Source organism: Gadus chalcogrammus, chromosome 13 (genome assembly GCF_026213295.1).
Source record: "Gadus chalcogrammus isolate NIFS_2021 chromosome 13, NIFS_Gcha_1.0, whole genome shotgun sequence".
Taxonomy (NCBI): Eukaryota; Metazoa; Chordata; class Actinopteri; order Gadiformes; family Gadidae; genus Gadus; species Gadus chalcogrammus.
In genome coordinates this window covers 24298701-24318783 of record NC_079424.1, presented here as the reverse complement: position 1 = coordinate 24318783, position 20083 = coordinate 24298701, and the positions used below count along the sequence as shown (strand labels likewise).

At 47.3% G+C, this 20083-nt stretch overlaps 1 protein-coding gene across 1 annotated transcript in view; it reads right to left on the bottom strand.

The window, feature by feature from the left end:
* LOC130401510 (proprotein convertase subtilisin/kexin type 5-like) overlaps positions 1 to 20083 on the bottom strand; it is an 81580-nt gene that overhangs the window by 35933 nt on the left and 25564 nt on the right. The window contains exons 6-11 of the mRNA XM_056605319.1: positions 5077 to 5165; positions 4320 to 4492; positions 2222 to 2434; positions 1375 to 1476; positions 407 to 1222; positions 21 to 83 (exon numbers count right to left, since the gene is read on the bottom strand). Of these exons, the coding sequence (XP_056461294.1) occupies positions 21 to 83; positions 407 to 1222; positions 1375 to 1476; positions 2222 to 2434; positions 4320 to 4492; positions 5077 to 5165 (1456 nt within the window). The remainder of the gene's footprint in view (positions 1 to 20; positions 84 to 406; positions 1223 to 1374; positions 1477 to 2221; positions 2435 to 4319; positions 4493 to 5076; positions 5166 to 20083) is intronic.

The window sequence follows — 20083 nt, the reverse complement described above, 5'->3', positions numbered from 1 at the left end:
TTAATTTCCTTAAAGTTTACAGAGATATCCTCCTTTGGGATGCGGTGGAAAAAGGCCACGGGCCTAAGAACCGATCTGAGGACCTGTGTGAATGACCCGGAGGTCCAGAGATAAGAACAGAAAACAGCCTTGCCTAAACCTAACCCTATGCTGCAAACGACCGGTTTGATGTGGCTAGATTGATTGAGGCTCAAATTGCTTTAAGCAAGGCTACAGCCTGTTTTGGCAGCTGTTTTGGTCGCGTGGCCTATGTCAGAAACAGACCGAGACATCCCCATCGATGGGACCAGAGGACAGACACATAGGGTTTTACTTCTTCAAGGGGTGGCATCAAAGTGTGCATTTTGGCCATATCTGTTTTGTTTTTTTTAATTATCACTTACCCCATTATGTATTCAACTCAGACGTTGGAGAGTGACGTGTTCCTATTGGGTCTGGCCTTAGCCTGGTCCCTTTGAACACAATGTGTGAGAACCTCCAATCCTATTGGTTCCAGTTTAAACCCATAATAAGGTCTGGAACACCCACTACTACTTGTGGGAAGAGACGCATCTCCCAGCATACTGGTTGAAAAACCGAACTGAAGCTGTATGGTCTGAAGCTGTATGGTCTGTAGCTGTATGGTCTGTAGCTGTATGGTCTGAAGCTGTATGGTCTGAAGCTGTATGGTCTGTAGCTGTATGGTCTGTAGCTGTATGGTCTGTAGCTGTATGGTCTGTATGGTCTGTAGCTGTATGGTCTGAAGCTGTATGGTCTGTAGCTGTATGGTCTGTAGCTGTATGGTCTGTAGCTGTATGGTCTGTAGCTGTATGGTCTGTAGCTGTATGGTCTGTAGCTGTATGGTCTGTAGCTGTATGGTCTGTAGCTGTATGGTCTGTAGCTGTATGGTCTGTATGGTCTGAAGCTGTATGGTCTGTAGCTGTATGGTCTGAAGCTGTATTGTCTGAAGCTGTATGGTCTGTAGCTGTATGGTCTGTAGCTGTATGGTCTGTAGCTGTATGGTCTGTATGGTCTGAAGCTGTATGGTCTGTAGCTGTATGGTCTGAAGCTGTATGGTCTGAAGCTGTATGGTCTGAAGCTGTATGGTCTGTAGCTGTATGGTATGTAGCTGTATGGTCTGTAGCTGTATGGTCTGTAGCTGTATGGTCTGTAGCTGTACGGCCTGTATCTGTATGGTCTGTAGCTTTAGAGTCTGTAGCTGTATGGTCCATCTCTGAGCGATCTGTTCATAAACAATATTAAGTCAACAAATGCACGAAGCGCTGCGGTTGAGCCGTTTAAGTGGATCAGTGTGTGTGTTGAGGGTGGGTGGATGTTATTGGGCAGTCCAGGGGAAAGGGGGAGGAGCACTGGAAGGAAGTCAAGTGGATCTTACTTTGCTTCTAGAGCCAAGGCGATGATAGCTGCGGCCATGGGGGCTGAGGCAGACGTCCCTGTGTGACTGTCGGTGCACCGATGCCTCAGGTCTGTGGTTATCTAGAAAGAGAGACCGAGAGAGAGGGAGGGGTGAGAGAGTGAGAGATATGGAGTGTCACGGATAGAGAAGTGGATAGGGAAAGCGTATCAGAGGAAGTCAAAAAAAGGGAAAGACAAAGATTAAGGCATTCAGCCACACCTGAAAATCACATTTCAGCTCAGACATGCCTCACTGCAGGAACACAGAAATGTGAAATGTGAGGTGCATGTACACATGTTTGTGCGCGTGTGGACCCATTTTCCAGAAATATTCAAGAAAAATAAATCAATGCTCCGGCAGAAAGGTGAAAGAGCATGGTAGAAAATATTTAAAGATTGCAGTAGGTTCCTGTCTAACAGCATTATCCTAGTGGTCAGTTCAGCCAGCCAGCCCGGAACAGTTTGGCAGGCTTCCAGCATGACCTCTCCTCCAAGAGTTACAAGGGATTATCCAAACACATGGTTTTGTAAGGGGCCGACGAGTGGTGTGGTGCTGACTGAGGCAGATGGCAGTGTATGCCCCAGGGGAGGCTGGTGTAGGGGCCTTCATAACGATGCAGGGGAAGGGGATGACAACACAACTCCCCACACAGAAAACCTTTTGAAGTGTGTAGTTCTGTTTGTTTATGCGTGTGTGAGATTGACATGGGGAATGTGACAAGCAACCACCAGACAAGCTAGCAGCAGATAAGGCCCAACTGTCTAAGCCCGGTTCACAGGCAAGTCACACACACACACACACACACACACACACACACACACTAACAATCTTGCGGTCGTAGTTCTCCCCGCTGCTGTAGGTGGTGGTGAGCGTGGAGGAGCACTCCTCCAGGTACCAGGGCTTTCGGCCGCTTTCGGCCGTGCTGGAGATGGAGATGGTATAGATGGAGTTGGTGTAGCCGTCGCACGAGCAGTGGTCCCGGCTGCGGCCGCCGTTACCCGACGCCCAGACAAAGATGGAGCCCCGGCCCTTCCTTCCCTGAGAGGAAATGAGAATGGGATCAGGGGATTGGGGGGAGGGGGGGGTTGGGAGTGTGAGGTTACCTTTCATATGTCCCGTTTCATGAAGGTGCACTGGAGACCATGTTCGCCCACATCTTTATGCTCCAATCACACAGCCCATCATACCATAGCAGTCCGTTTACACAAACCAGCTCACCATGATAAAGTCAGCAGTCGTTTACACAGACCAACTCACTGTGATAAGGTCAGCAGTCCGTTTCCACAGACCAACTAACTGACAAAGTCAGCAGTCTGTTTCCACAGACCAACCCACTGTGATAATGTCAGCAGCCCGTTTCCACAGACCACAGACCAACTCACTGTGATAAAGTCAGCAGTCCGTTTACACAGACCAACTAACTGACAAAGTCAGCAGTCTGTTTCCACAGACCAACCCACTGTGATAATGTCAGCAGCCCGTTTACACAGACCACAGACCAACTCACTGTAATAAAGTCTGTCACTGTTCTGTCACACACACATACACGCACACAGCGGTCACTTTCATTTAAGTTCAGAAACACACACACGGGCCCGCTGACAAACCCTCTTCACTGTGTGCCTAGTCTTAAAAGGCAAGTCCCTCATTCTCCACTCTTCTATCTCTCACCCCAACAGTCCCTCCCTCTCTCCACCTGTACTTCTTACGTCATCAAACTCTATTCTTCCCAGCTCACCTGTTTATACTGTTCCGCGCCGTCAAACAAAAGTCAACGAGCGTGACGCTATGCAGATCAGCCTGTGGCTGTGCAGCCTAATAATGATACTAAGAGCCCAGACGACCCTCACCTTGATATCTGGAGCCAATGACAACATATTTATTTGGATGGAAGTCTCTTTACTTCTCTTACGTCTCCTTACTCCAATGCATTTGTTCCTTTTGGTCCATCCCTGTGCCTTCATGTGGAAATGTTGGAACGTATTCCAAAGAATACTAGGTATACTGGCCAAATACTAGAGAGACGGATGTATTCCAAACTAATACACTGGGAGTTTACTCCAAACTAAAAGTATGTATCCTAAATTATTACACTGGCAGTATAATCTAAACTAGAAGTAGGTATTTCAAACTATTACACTGGCAGTATAAATCAACCTACAGAAATGTATTCCAAATACATATACTCAGTATACGCCAACCAAGGAATTACTGGCAGTATATTCCAAACTAGTATTTTCTGCTAGTGAAGCAAACCAAGCCGTCTGGTGCATCTGTGCCAATATTGCTCTTTTGAATTTAAAGATGCAGTGAGAAAATCTTAATTCAATTAGAAATAGTCAGGTAGCTGTAGCATTACATGATGGGCGAGCTAAAGGTTTAGCTAAATGGTACGCAAGCCACTCCACAGTACACCCGAGGAAAATCAATTATAACGCCAGACTTTAGCTGTAAATGTGTTTGTCTGTGTTGATAGAATAATCTTAGAAATAAAACTAACCTCGCATCGCATGAATCATTGCATTTTGAGGGACTACTTTCTCAGCAGCAGCGGAATTTAACTTGGGTATCATTCCGCCGCTGCCGTAGCCTACTACTAGGAATATAACACTGTTGCTGAGACACAGCAAATCCCTCAAAATGCAATGCAAGGTTGGTTTTATTTCTAACATTATTCTATCATTATAGTTGATTTGCCTCGGGTGTACTGTAGTGTGTGTAAGACTGTTTCATTAGCAGGCTAGTATTTCCCGTTGCCGTGCACTAGCCTAGCACGAGCAAACTCTGCAACTAGAAGGACTGAATGAAATGTGTTGAAAACTGTCTCCAATGATAAAGAACACCAAGGCTAACTTCGGAATCAGGCCCTATGTCCAAAATTCCAAAAGGGAGCGCTAAAGGTTTTGCCAAATGGACCACCCACCATGCGAATGCCGTTTTCAAAGGCCTGTCTGGCCAGCGACGCGGGTCCATCCACTGTCTTGCCGTCATCGTCGGGGCCCCAGCTGGCGCTGTAGATGTCGATGTGCTGTGGTTGATGGCTGAGGGACTTCGCTTCCACCATGTCCGTCACATCGCCATCCAGCATGCGCACACCTGGGAAACATGCAGCATCATTCACCATGGAAACACATCCGTCAACAATGGAGGTACCACAAGTCACATACTATTAGATTGAAACTTCCAGTTCAAGATCATTATAAATTAATGTTGTAAGGTGGTATGGTATCCAGCTATCAAAACAGTTATTTGGAGAAGAGATATTGAATTGAATAACATCATAATAATGCACAGTAAAATCCAACACTGGGAATGGGGATATGCAACTTGTAAAAAGATAAGTTGCATAATTTATTGTATTACCAGTACAAACAATATATACAATTATATAGAAATAAACAAGTTTATAGTACAAATATAAAGCCCTGTATGTTCACAACCGTTGTAAATGAACACTGGGGAGATAAAAGCATTCCACAACAGCCACAAGCAGCAGGTATTTAACAGTTGGAGGGAGTTAAGTATTAAGTCTGGGCCAGTCTGGTCCCTCGGTCTTCGTCGTGTGTTGACCGCTCCGCTGCAGACTAACGGGAAAGTTAGTTGCAGAGCTCCACCTCACAGAAGGAGGCAGAGGAGTAAATCGCTTCGAGGGAATGAAGCCCAGGGGGCCGATGGCTCACCTCCTATCCGGGCGTTGTAGGCGATCCCCACCACGCAGTGGGAGTTGTTAGCTGCCGCCGCCACCTCACCCGCACACCGCGTCCCGTGCCTGGGAGGACACACAGGGATGGTCAGCACATACACATATCCACGGCTGGCATACACAACCCCCACAAAAACACAGACGCACATGTATTGAATAATTAATATACAGTGATACTCATGGTTGTCCACGGTGAGTGGGACGCACATACAAATTATGAACTCCTGTCAACCCATAGCAACCTGTGCATTCCTCTTGTGGAATTCAAAAACCAACAGATTAGAAATATTTCTATTCCGTTTGCAAAATATTATGTACATCCTCAAGAGACTATTTGGCTCCAGCTATTGGTTTAATCAACCATGGATCAAAAATCACAAAAAATTATGCACGCCCAAAACTGCCTCTTTCAAAACCAGTTGCTGTCACTCCAGGCAAATATTTCCCAGAAACCAACATTCGCATCCACACACACTAAATGATGAAACACATCCAGGGCCTGCCCAACAGTTAAAATACAAATGTAAATCGAATTATTGGGTTTGTCCAACTATGACTGGATTATTAAGATGCATGTATACACCTTAGTCTAACCAGAGAATGTCTAATATGAAGGGAACTGGCACTCTCTGGTAACTTCCGGTCTGAACTGGTTGCGGTAACACATCTCTGCCCATGCGAGGGCGCTCGCCGGTGAGTGCAGAATGAATGGGAGTCAACAGGGTTTCACCCTCAAATTCCACTTTTCTCAGGGTGTAATTCTTTGTTAAAGAAATATGAAAGTTGCATTCAAAAGGGCGGGCTAAGATAATACACTCAGTTTACTTATCTGCTCTAAAAATCTGTTCAAAAAGATGATGACGTCATTGCCAGGGGGTCCTGCTCTACGGCAAGTTCTAAATAACTTTGGCACTTACGCACAGTTGGGACAAAGTCACTGTTTGGCAAGTCCCAAGTCTTAGCAGTCAAGTCCGAGTCGAGTCCCATGTCAAGACAGGGAAAGGCAAGTAGAGTCCAAGTCAAAGTCACACCAAAGCCAAATCGAGTCCAAGTCCCAAACTTTTTCAAGTCCTGAACAAGTCACCATGTATTTTTATTTAATGTCATTATTAGGCTATTGATCATAATTTCAACATATCACTTTATTGTACAGTTTAATTTCTTAACAATACAGTTATAATATGTTCATTGTTTATGTCTTCAAAGTGTGGCATATGAGCTATGCATGGTTGTATGAAAGGACTGCTTGAGTGGATGTCAGTTACAGTATGGCACTATTTTCCTTAAGGAAATTTTCCTTACCACCTGCCTGTGTCTTCAGTAGTAGAAGCTGAAGTAGTAGTAGCTGATGTAGTAGTAGTAGTAGTAGTAGTAGTAGTAGTAGTAGTAGCTGAAGTAGAAGTAGTAGTAGTAGCTGAAGTAGTAGTAGTAGTAGTAGATGATGTAGTAGTCGTAGTAGCTTAATTTGTAGTACTAATGGTAGTAGTAGTAATGGTATTCTCTTTAAGAGAATAGCGTAGCCGGTGCATGATTAAATGTAGCCCAATAGGGCGGTAAAAAACGCCCAAACAGGCAACATTGCTGAACATCCTCACGCTCCAGCGTCAACGTAAATCAATGAGACCAACTGAAACAAAGATATTATTGAAGAAATGAGTGTGTAGATTTGTTAAATTTTTTGAACGAAGGCAAATGGTTGAACAATTATTTAGTTATTTTTCTAACTTCGCTCAGTGTTTCACTATGGAAATCGCCTAGGCGTGACCTACTACTGGAAGCTCCAATTGCACCACGTCTGTCCTTGACAGACAGGTCGGACTGTGCCACAGGGTCCCGCCCCCTGCACTTATACAGTCGACCCGCCCTCCTCAAATCATTCTCGCTTTCTTCCCGTGAGAAAGCTACTCAAGCTCCCTCAGCTCATCTAGGTTAGCTTTAAACTGCTTAACAATTCACAGACGGGCCGTCAAGGATTCCGTCGCCGAACGCAGTCATAGGCTTTTAACCTGGTTCGGCTGAGTAATAACTTCGTAAGAAGCTATCTGTTACTACACCCGCTGGGCAGTGTCTGCATAAAGGCGAGCTGCTTCTCCGGTTACCCTGTATTTGTTTACAGGTGTCACTGGTTTACGGTGTAGCTTATCGGCTAACGCGTCAAGGCGAGCTTACCACGGCACAGTACACATTAGCTTGTTGGCTCAGCCAACAAGCTAATGTGTATAACGAACGCATCACGGCGTATAACGAACGCATCACGGCGAGTGAACTCTGCGGTATGCCTTCGCCCGCCACCCCCGCCAAAGGGTCGGAGCCGAAGGCTAGGGAGGCTGTATCCCGCCTGTGCCCCGCGTCATGTGGGGCCTCCATATCAGGCCGGGACCCCCACCTCATGTGCATAGCGTGCATGGTCATTAAACACGCTCAAGCTTCGCTAGCGGACCCGCATTCATGCGCTCACTGCACATCGATGCCGGAGAAAATTCTGGAAAGGAGGCTAAGGGTGACGGTGGCTACCAACCAGGATCCCTGCCTGGCAGGTGCCCCCGCTATAGCCTCAACGAGCACCCATCAGTCCCACGCGACAACGAGCTGGGCGGACATGATGGAGGCGGCATCCCCGCTCGTGCCCCCGCTATTCGATGATTTAATTCTCGAGGCGGAACGGGGCGCTGAGGACGCAGAGGGCGACGGCGAAGCCAACTTTGACCTCCTCGGCATGGACGGAATTGAGGAGGAGGACGACGACTCCACTTTTCCGATCCAACTGTCCAGACCCCCTAGCGCCTCTGACGCTGTACAACCGGTAGACGGTAACCTGTACGAGGTGTGCAAACGGGCCGCTGCAAAACTAGGCATTCAATGGCCTGCAGCCCCTGATGCTGAAGGGGCAGAGAGAGACCTGTACGACGGCAAGAGGCTCCCACCAGCCCAGCCGCCTTCTAAGCAGCTCTTACCAGCAGTTCCCATCTGCATGAAGGAAATGAGCCGCAACTGGTCCAGCCCATTTAAGAGCAAGCTTCCAACCAAGGGCTGCTCAAAGCTGGAGATCCACGGGATGGGTGAGCTGGGGCTGGCCGAACCCCCAGCTGTGGAGCCTTCAGTGGCTTACCACCTCCACCCGAACCTTCGCTCTCTCTCCGCCTCTTCAGGCATCTCCCTGCCTGGTAAGATGGACCGCCTCACCGCTTCCACTTACCAGAGGATGTATAAATATGCAGCACAGTTGGTATGCTCGCTCAATGCCATGACACTGCTGTCTGCATATCAGGCTGAAATCCTAGAGGAAATGGGTCACCAGCTAGACTCTGGGTCACCCAACCCTGCCCTCTGGGATGAAATTTGCATCGTCAATGACCTGGTCCTACGCTCCTCACGGGGCGCAGTTCAGGGCTGTGGTCGAGTCATGGGACTCGCAGTCTCGGGTGAGAGAGCGTTATGGCTCAGTCTCTCCGGTCTGAGTGACGCGCAGAAAGCCGAGGTCATGGATGCTGCATATGACCCAACCAAGGGTCTGTTTGGTCCAGCGCTGGAAAAGATGAGACCAGCACTCTCAGGAAACAGGAAGGAGAGGCCTTCGATCTCTGCCTTCCCCGAAAACAGGCTACCCACCCACCCCAGCCAGCGAGGTCAGGCTTTGCGGCCGCCGCCGCGCCAGCAAGGGGAAAACAAGGGGGAAACAGGCCTCAGAAAGCCTACAGACCAGCCCACGCAGCTGGCCCACAGGCCGACCAACAGCCTAGGTCAGAGAACCCAAGGCTATGGGACAAACACTCCTTCGCTGCAGCGGCAGCCAGGAACCGCTCTCCCCACCCCGGGGAGGGGAAGAAGAAGCGTGCGACCTAGCAATCCCAGCTTCTCTCTCTCCCCCTCCCATGAAGAAAAGAAAGCTTGGGGGGGTAGAGCAAAGTCCCGAGTTCCATGGTTCAGGGACCTGGATATGTTCAAGTACTCCAGGGGCCCTTTCTCAGTCTCTCTCGCCTCACGTTCAGGGCGAACTGAGACAGGGGCAACGATTGACACAGTGCCACCAAGCATTTTCCCAGTGTCACACAATAAATCCTGCATTTTCACAACCAGGCCCAGAGCCAAGGGTGAAATGCACAAAACAAAACAAAATAAAACAATGTCTTGGTCCCTACATTCTCATGGGGAGAGCTCACGCTTCTCCTGTGAGGGCAGACCTCTCCCCTTGCGTCCCGAGGGTGACGTCGTTGGGGCGCGATCACATGAGCCCGCTCGCTACGCGAGTGGAACAGTGGCGCACATGCGCAGTTCACCCGTGGATCCTGTCTACAGGGTTACAGACTGCAGGGTTACAGACTGCAGTTTGCTAGGAAACCACCCAGATTCAACGGCGTGTTGGTTTCTATGGCCAGTGGGGATTCGGCACGAATCCTAGAGGACGAAATATCGTCCCTGCTGCGAAAACAAGCGGTCAGCGCTGTCCCGAACGAGCAAGCCCAACAGGGTTTTTACTCCCGTTATTTTCTCATTCCGAAGAGAGGGAGCTCGTCCCTTCGCCCCATATTAGATCTCCGTGTGTTAAACAGACACCTGCGCAAATACACGTTCAGGATGTTAACACACAAAGTGCTCCGTCGTTCAATCCGTCCAGGGGATTGGTTTGTAACGATCGATCTGTCAGACACATATTTTCACATTGCCATCTATCCCGCACAACGGAAATTTCTCCGGTTCGCTTTTCAGAACAGGGCTTACGAATACCAAGTGGTCCCGTTCGGGCTATCGTTGGCCCCGAGAGTGTTCAGCAGGTGTGTGGAGGCAGCACTGTCACCGTTAAGAAACAGCGGCATCCAGGGCTGTAGTGGTCAAATTAGAGGTGGGTAAACTATGAATTTTGTGATCAGACCGACCTCGACACAACGCAATGCAACGCAAAGTGTTGCGACTCTGTAAGGCTAGCCTGGCTATATTCCATTATGTTATCAATTAAAGTCATATTAAATCAATCAATGACAGTCAATTAATGCGTTTGTAGTTTATTAAATTTATTCAAATTTCAACAGTAAAGAAAAGTATGTGTAGATTAAGAACTATCTATATATGGCATGTGTGTATGTGTGTGTATTAGTATGGATGCTATTCACAGTAGTGCCCAGAGGGCCTCCTTGTCCTCTACGTCAGGTCCTGCCTTGCAGGGGCGTGTTCTGGGGTCCATGGCTCCCCTGTGCTTCACCAGCCAGGACTTCGCATACGGTGTTGGATTGAACTTTGTTAGTGCTGGGCCATTCAATTGAATGAACATCAAGGACGACACGGTGACCATGTGCAGACTGCATCTCAGGGGGCACACTATTATGTTCATTAAGCTGAACCCCCTCTCACACTCAGCAGTGCTAACTGGAATGAGATGGTGGATATTGAGGAGTGGTGCAAGGTTTTCTGGGATGGAGCTGGAGTTATCCTTGAAATCCCTATGGCCTTCAAGAATTTTTCTTCCATCAAGTCTGAACCTTTGGGCAAGTTGTTTCACCTTGGATTCCCCATACGGTTCCTCTAGGGGAACAGGCTAGTTTGCTGGGAAAATAACTTTAAAGTGGTCCAGTAATTCACTGTACTGGGCTTTGTTTTCAGCTGACACTCTGTTGCCTAGATGAACCTGTAGTGAACAATCTCTCCTCCAGGTTCTCCATGAGTGAGTGAAGGAACTCTGATGAGTTTATCTGCCTTGCCCTCAGGGTGCTTCTTAGTTGAATTCCGTTGAACTCGTGTTTTTCTGCAGCTTGAAGGGCTTCCTGCCTTCTATCACCTGGACAGGTAATCATTGATGAAACCATACGAATTGTTCGTCTCATTAATGTGTCTGCTCTTGTGAGGGTCATTCCTCTTTCTTGCAAGTTTAGAGAGAGGTGGGAGATCTCCTCTAACGTGTCATACATGAGGGCTAGATCACATAGGAATTCCTCTTGCTCCATTTTGGTCATAAGACCCCTGTACATGGCCTTGCCATTTTCATCTCTTGTGACATCCAATGAAGCAGCATTGAAGTGGTGATGCAGGGCTTTGTAGGAATTCCATACAGCTTTCACAGTTCTGAAACTGCTGGCTGCCCATCTGACATCAAGGACCCTCCCAATCTTTTGCAGATTTACTTCAAGTGGTTTTGCTATTCACCATTGACAATAAGCCATGTGTTATTTTTTTTAAACTGTGTGTGTTGTTTTTCTGTCCAGATATGTGGGTGGCATCTGCTCTCTATTTCTCCTCTCACTGTGTCTTCAGTCTCAAATTCTTCTTTCTCTGTATCTCCCTCTACTTCAGATTCTAATTCAGATTCTCCACTCTCCATCTCTCCTGTCCCTGTTTCTTCTCTTACTCCTCTCGTACTACCTGTTTCTTCAACTCCTCCCTCTAGTTCATCTTTCTCTGTCTCCCCTTTCTCTGTTCCCTCATTCTCTGTTGGTCTTCTTTCATTCCTCCTCTTTCCCCCTCTCCACCGTCATGGTTTTGTTCTCTCACCAGCCTCCTCACTCTTTCTCCTCTCTCTATTTGACCTCCTGGTGTTTCTTTTCTCCCTGTGCTCGCTGCACCATTGCCTGTCCCATCACTGCCTGAAAAAATGATGTTGAATTTAAGAGTTGTTGGGCTGAGAACACTAGGCCTCGCCCCTTTCCGCATTCAAATTCTAATTAAATTCGCCCTGCTACAACGTGCAATCGAACGATTGAACTTGGTCTGGCGATAGCCAGGCACTGAGAACACCTGTTAAACAGCCAATTACACTGACAACTAGAGATGCACGGATGGCCTATTATTTCATCCGCAACCGCAGCACAAACGCATCATCCATACCATCCGCACCAATGTTTTTTGGCCAATTTTTAAAACCGCATCCGCCCGCCATCCGCCGGTTGCTTTTATACGTTAATAAGCGTTATAGTCCGCCGCCAAAGAAAACCGAAGACGCTGGAGTTGACAAGTTACCACAAAAAAGTTCCACATTCCTTGACAGCGATCTGCTTAGCAACAGTGAATTATCAAATATAATTCACCGCCCTAAGATGTTATATATATATAAGAATAAAACTAAGAATTTCTTCTTCTTTTTATAATAAAATAAAAATATTTATAATATATAAAATAAGAATATTTATAAATATTTTTATTTTATTGGTTTAACCGCCAACCGCCCGAATTTAAATAAAATATAATTTTTTGTCGCGTCATCCGCCCGATCCACGGTTTAGCCGCAGAGTCCACGGCTGCAACCGCCAACCTCGCATCTCCAAATTGAGGCTTTAACATAGCGACCGAGCTATAGCGAAGTTGATACGCCAAAACCGAAGTTTGATATGGATAGTAAAACTCTGACTGACTTTCACTCATTTTGACATGGGCAGTACACAGATAGCATGACTACGCATTGGCCAATCTGAATGCTCGTAGTAATTTAATAGTTCGTCAAGTAAAATTGATTTATAAATCACAAAACAACTCATGTGAATTGATCATCTTCAGTCTTACTTTGTACTTGAGCCCTTTTTCGGGCATCTGTTGGAGTGGGAGCACTCGAAGGTCTCTTCAAAAATCGCCTGATGTCCATGGCTAATTAATGACCGGTAGGCAGGCATGATCATCCACAACGCATAGGGCCATGTGTTTACATACTTCCTGTTTACATATTTTCCTGGATCCTGATTGGTGTCGACGCCGCAGCCGCAAGGCACTGATTGCAGGGTCAAAGACCATAATAGTATAGGCCTACAGCGCAGATGAAAATGATTCAGATTACAGCGTTTATTTGTTCAACAAAATGAAACTTTGTCTTGGTTGTTTTAAAATTATACCAAATTTATTTCCGATTATTCCAACGGCAGAATACAAGTCACAGGGAACTTTGAGGTGCGTAAACGCTATTTCCTAAATTCCAGAGGTGCGTAAACGGCGTTTACGTGCGTTTACCCTCCACTACAGCCCTGGCGGCATCAGAATATTCTCTTATCTGGACGATTATCTGATTATTATATTATATGTTCCAGTTCACGCGAACAGGCACTCAGAGATTCTACTACGGTGGTAAATCATCTGAGGACTCTGGGATTCAACATAAATTGGGAAAAGAGCCGTGTGGACCCCGCACAATGTGCAGAATATTTGGGTCTCCAAATAGACGCTCTCTTATCGCGTCACACTATCAGAGAGGAGACTAACATCTCTCACGCAGTGTCTCTCCCTCTTCAGGCGGGGAGAGACCGTATTGTTCAGGTTATGCCTACGCCTGCATGGCCTTATGGCTTCGGTGATATCAGTAGTACATTTGGGTCTTCTGAGGATGAGAGATTTTCAGCGCTGGGTCGCAGCACTACGTCTGTGCTCCCGTCACCACCTGAATCGCAAGGTGAAAGTAACACCAGCGTGTGTTACCGCTCTCCGCCCGTGGTCGGTGCGCACGGTTCTGACAGCGAGCGTCCCGCTGGGGGCGGTGTCGTCCAGGGTAACCATGACAACGGACGCGTCCTTGTCAGGGTGGGGTGCTACAATGATGGGCAGAGCAGTGAATGGCACCTGGAGTCGCGATCTAGCTCAGGCTCACATAAACCTCCTAGAACTTCGGGCAGTGTTCCTTGCTCTAAAACACTTCCTGCAATTTATCCACGGCCGCCATGTCTTGGTAAAGACAGACAATTCCACTGTAGTGGCATACGTCAACCGGCAGGGCGGCACTCGCTCACTGAAACTACACGAGTTAGCTCGAGAAATTATCTTGTGGAGCAGCACCAGACTCCTGTCCCTTCGGGCGACACATGTACCGGGTGTCCTGAACAGAGGAGCAGATCTTATGTCCAGAGGAAACCCCCTGTATGGGGAATGGACTCTTATGGACAAATATGGCGGAGATACGGCTTGGCAGCCGTAGATCTCTTCGCCTCGCTGGAAAACACTCAGTGCCCGTTGTTTTTCTCCCCGTCAGACGTAAGGGCTCCCCTAGGGGTAGATGCGCTGGCCTATCCGTGGCCAAACGTGCTGCTATATGCCTTCCCCCCTCTCAGCCTGATCTCCCCCACCCTAGCCAGGGTGAGAGAACAGAGTCTGTCGCTAATCCTGATAGCGCCGCGGTGGCCATCCAAACATTGGGTGGCGGAAATAGTGCAACTCCTGGCGGGCGACCCATGGCCCCTTCCCCTGCGCAGGGATCTCCTCTCCCAAGCGGGCGAGGAGTTTTACCATCCGCATCCGGACTGCGTAGCGCTCTGGGCTTGGCCCGCGAGAGGTGGAACTTGAATGCGGCAGGACTGCCTGCACAGGTCGTTGACACCATTCAGAATGCAAGGGCCCTTTCCACTCGCCGGCTCTACAGTGGCAAGTGGCGGGTTTTTGAGCACTGGTGCGACTCGAGGCACGCCATTCCATATCAGTGTTCCGTGGTGGACCTACTGTGTTTCCTACAGGGATTATTGGAAAAGGGTAAGGCCTTTTCCACGATTAAAGTGTAGTTGGCGGCCATCTCAGCTTGTCATGTTGGCTTTGGGGATAAGCCTGCAGGGCAGCATCCCTTGGTTTGTCGCTTCATGAAGGGGGGGCGCGTCGCAAGCTCCCAGTTTCCAGGCCCCTGGTCCCTTTGTGGGATTTATCGGTGGTGCTGGATGCCCTGTCTCATCACCCTTTTGAGCCGTTGGAGACGGTGGAGATGAAGTTTGTGTCGCTGAAGGTGGTGTTGCTCTTAGCTTTAACCACAGCTAAGCGTGTGAGTGATTTACAGGCATTGTCTATCCGTCCTTCCTGCTTGCAGATTGCTCCGGGGATCTCCAAGGTCTGTCTGCGGCCCAATCCGGCTTTTGTGCCTAAGGTGGTTGAGTCGACCTATAGGTGTCACAAAGTGGAACTGTCGGCTTTTCACCCGCCTCCGTTCTCCTCTGCGGAGGAGCAGAGACTCAATACATTATGCCCGGTACGGGCCCTACATGTATATGCGAGTCGGTCAGCAGCTTTTCGGAAAGGGGATCAGCTGTTCGTGTCCTGGGCCACTCCCCATAGAGGCAAGCCTTTGTCCCGCCAGAGGCTATCCCACTGGATTGTAGAGGCTATATCTCTTGCTTATGAAAGTAGGGGCTTGCAGCCCCCCAATGGCTTGAGGGCCCACTCCACAAGGGGTATGGCTACTTCATGGGCCTTATTCAAGGAGGAGAAAGGGATCTTTGCCGGGCAGCGCTTATGCACCTCCGCCTCCGGCGGTGGTCCCTCAGCGGGGCTCAAGCGGGAGACATTCGCCGCCAACAATCCCTTTCTCCTCCATGTCGTGGCTCATGTTCTTGAGGGAGTCAAAGCCAAAGTTCCTTTCCCCCCAATTCATTCTCAACCTTGGCTGAGATAACCCCGAATACGAGTCTCGTTGTAGAAATACCAGAGACGAGAGTCTGACGTGTTATGCGCCATCACACCAACAGCAGAACGGTTATCCAAATAACAAGGAAGTGTACAACACTTGCGTTACAGTCCTGGAGCTCTATATCTAAATAATATCATATAATACATAGATATCTATATCATATAACATATTGTGTGCGCCTCCAGACGATATTATGAATCACAAACGACTTTGTCGGGTTCTGCGACGTCTCTGGTTCTTCCACTTTCACATCAACCTGAAGTCGACTGAACCGCGCGCTGCCGGCTGCCCGCTGCTGGGCGATGGTGCCTCGCGGCATGTCGCAGTTCATGTACTTCAGCGAGTCAAACCAAAGTTCCTTTCCCCCAATTCCTTCTCAACCATGGCTCAGATAACCCCCACGACAGTCTCGTTGTGGAAATACAAGACACGTAGAAGAACCGACAAGAAACACTTGCGTTACAGTGTGTGTATTCACATTGATGTGGACGTTGAAGAACCAGGAACGTCGGAGAACCCAACGCGGTCGTTTGAGATTCATAATATCGGCTCACACAGCTTTTGGCCGTGATAATATATATTATATGATATAGTTATCTGTGTAGGCCAGGGGTGCCCAACCTTTTTTGACCTAAGATCTACTTTTCAAGTAGCCAACCTCCCGAGATCTACCAGCAAACCTACCTTCAAGCCGGGGGGGGGGGGGGGGGGGGGGGGTAGAGAACAATTGTTGACGGGGGGGGGGGGGGGGGGGGGTTTCATTCCGTCTGCGCAGTGGGGGTTTCATTCCGTCTGCGCACGGCACCTTCTCAACGATAATCAATAATCTTCCTCCCACTCAGGGTGAAAATGGTAGGTCTTAGCTTGTTTCCCCTCAGCCATGCCAACGTTTAGGAGTGTGTAACTACTGTTGACGGCTTTCAACTGCTGTTAACAGCACATGCGCTACCGCGCGTATATGTCCCGCACAAATTTAATTTCATTAAAAAAAATCTTCACCCCTCGCGATCGACTTGGGATCTGTCGGCGATCTACTGGTAGACCGCGATCGACTGGTTGGGCACCCCTGGTGTAGGCTATATGATAATATTTAGATATAGAGCTCCAGGACTCCCGTGTGTTCTAGAATATTTACAGAACACGGCTAAAGGCTGTTTGCGCCTCGCCATTGCGATACATCCACTGTAAACAGAGGGCATGGTACCGTCCGTGGCTGCAAGCTGCTCAGGGCCACACCCCCACCCTCCTCCTTGACACGCCCACCAAAACAGCGCATTTGGGGGAAGCTCAATGTGCGACTGGCTCGGAGTGGCTGTAACTCTGCACCACGGCTGAATTTCGGGAACGTCTTTGAATACTGTGTTAGTTGCCCACTAATACCTATATTAAAGAATACATAAAATAGCATGTCATGGGACCTTTAAAGTGGAAATGAAGCAATGAGAACTGTGACAATTTTTTGGTTGCTTTTTCATTTTTGAGAATACGGATGGATTTTCATTAAACCTGAAATTCAAGTAGTTTCACTGGAAAATGAAATGTTGATAACGACTTTCGCAACTAGGGCGCGGCCATGTTTTAAAAATGCAGGCGCTACGTCATCAGAATGGTTAGCGCTTTCAAATAAACATGTCAAATCTTGGAAGAAGAACAGGGGGGTCATTTTGTATTGCCCCTGGATGTTCAAACAAATATTATCGGGTAAAAGAGAGTGGTAAAATAGTTCATTGCCATGTCATTCCTGTCAAGAAGCCTAAACTGCTCCAAAGATGGTTAGCTGCATCGAAACGCCTCAGCCCCCGAATGGGATGAGGGCAGAGAGTATGTAGCGACCACTTTATAGAGGCTGATTACATTGAAGAGGGAGCTTTTGCTGTCCCACCAATCGGCTGAAGCCAGATGCTGTGCCAACAATTTTTAATTTTAGTGGCTAGTGATGGAGACACGGACAGACCTGTCAAATCGGACCCGGGCGCTGCTCTTATGCGCAGAGAAAGAGTGCAGAAACGCGCTTGCCAGGCAGAGGAACGAGAGGTAAACTTAGCTTCTAGTACTAGAGAAACAGAAATTAGTACACTCACTGTTCGAAGATTGTCTTGTTTGCAGACTCGCTCCATGCTCTTGATCATTTCTAATCCATCGCCAAAATAATCCATTGATTTCGGAAATAATCCATTTGCAAACACCGTCGGTTGCACTATTTACGCATATTCATGTGCACACCCAAATGGCACGACAATTACATGTATCATGAAATGAACGAACTGTAAGACAGCGTGGTAGCCCAGCTGCTGCACCCGTGTACTACTTTTCATAGCTGTAAACAACATCCTGTGGACGGGCAGAGCCGGGAGATGTCAGTTATTATCACCTCCAGTAGCCGCGTTTACATGGACACATCTGTCTATGCGGAACAGAAAATGATCATGTATACGCCTCATTCGGAATACAATTATCTGTTCGGCATAGATTCTATGCCGAATAGAAGATGGGGGTGTAGTCCGTTTTAATCGCCATGTATACCTTATTCCGAATAGATTGGGGTTTAACTTAGAGCAGCCGCAGTAGTTCGCAATTGGTCCACTGAGCTCCGTCGGTACTTTTAAGCGCACCGAACTTCACCGCTGTCAAGGAAAGTGGATTTATTGCCTGATTCACGTCTTTGTTATCACTCCGTAAAAGTAGTCCGGTAAGCGTGTCCGGTTGCTAAGCGACGGGACATGGGTGTTTATTAATGACGTGTTTGCGTATCGTAGTGTCCGCGCGCGTCCGAGGTAACTGTAAATGAGTAGGCTACTAGTAGTACTTTTGCAGACTGAACGTTAAAATACTTCTTAACTTAGAGAGATGGCAGCTGCAGTAGTTCGCAAATGGACCTTCGAGGATTCCTGGTCACTAAATTCATGTAGACCACTCTCTCCCACCAGTCTTGGCTGCAGATTCGCATCCAAATTCCTCTTGTTTGCGGCGGAGCTTAAGGTACATAAAGATCTGACGAGAAATTGACGTTGCTGCGCTGTCCTCCTCCTTCTTAATTGAAGGAGCAGGCAGAGAAAAGCTCTCTCCTGCTGTGCTTTCATTAAAATCAAATTTAAAATCCCCGATAGTGATAAGACATCCATTATGTCGCCGCCGGTCCACAGAGTTTGTCAGGTGTGCGCGAAGACATAACGGACACTTTTGTTACTGCCATGTATACAGTACATTGGGAACACATTTTAGGAACAGATCTATGCCGCATAGAAATCTATGCGGATCAGATGTGCCATGTAAACGCGGCTAGTGAGGCTATGAGCCGCTATGTAAACAACATAGAATGTTACCAACCATTCCCATGACGTCATCGTATTCTGAAAACAGAGATGGCGGCGCACAGGCTGAAAACATTATAATTTATGCAACTTGTTTGTGCTTTATTCTGAATAATGGTTCATATTTCCGACTTTATTTGTATTTATGGTATATTGAAATATTTAACTAGTGCTATAGACATCTGTTTATTTGATTGCTTCCTTTCCACTTTAACCCATTCAGACCGGATCACGCATACGTGTGTATTTACCTTTAAGACCGGAACACGCATCTATGCGTAGTTACCATTGAGACCGGGAAACGCGTCTGTGTCATTTTCAGCAATGCGGTCTTTTTCAAGGCAAATGACCAGTTATACTCACTGTGATTGGTTGATATATTCTTGGGGTGAGCGAACGAGATGCTTGGGATTTTTTTTAAATTAATAGCGAAGCATTCTATTGGTCGAAATACACGTGGATCATGTTTTAGTCAGTGGGACGTTTAAACTTTAAATCGCCGAAGCGATCGAATATGGCATCGAACATCACACATTCGAGTGAAGTTAGTGACATCGAAGACACTGAATTAGATAACTTAGATGAATTAGATAACTTGGAAGAAAATATTTTACCATCTGATCGCGTGGTAAGAGAGCAATGGATTCAAGCGATGTTTGGGGAAGAAGAGGATTTGAGCGAGTTTGAAGGCTTCGCGAACGAGTGGAAGAGTGGCAACTTTCACTCGCGGGAAAAGATTCCATTCAATCGCCAACCTGGCATAAAGATCGAGCTGCCAATGCCAGATGTTATAACACCGGTGCAGGTATTCTCCCATATCTTCACGGAAGAAATGTGGATGCGTCTTATAACGCAAACCAACCTCTATGCAGAGCAAACGCGGAGTGCAACGCCTTCGAACAGCAAGTGGGATCCCGTCACAATCCATGAAATGAAGACGTTCGTGGGACTGTGTCTGGCCATGGGGATACATGATAATGATTTGATCCTGATACTAATTACAATGCGTTATGTCACAAGTCACTGATAATAATGGATGATTTGAATAATAATATGATACATAAAAACAATACAAATGACAATTATAGATTATTCTTACGATAATAATTCATGTCTGATGATAATGATTTGATCCTGATACTAATTACAATACGTTATGTCACAAGTCACTGATAATAATTGATGATTATGGATAATAATATGATGATAATATGATCCATCAAAATAATACAACAAAGAAAATGAACATTAATAAAAATTGAAATTATTAGGTAAAGAAGAAGTAACCCTCTGTTTTGTTTTGTTCTATATCTGTGTTTCAGTGT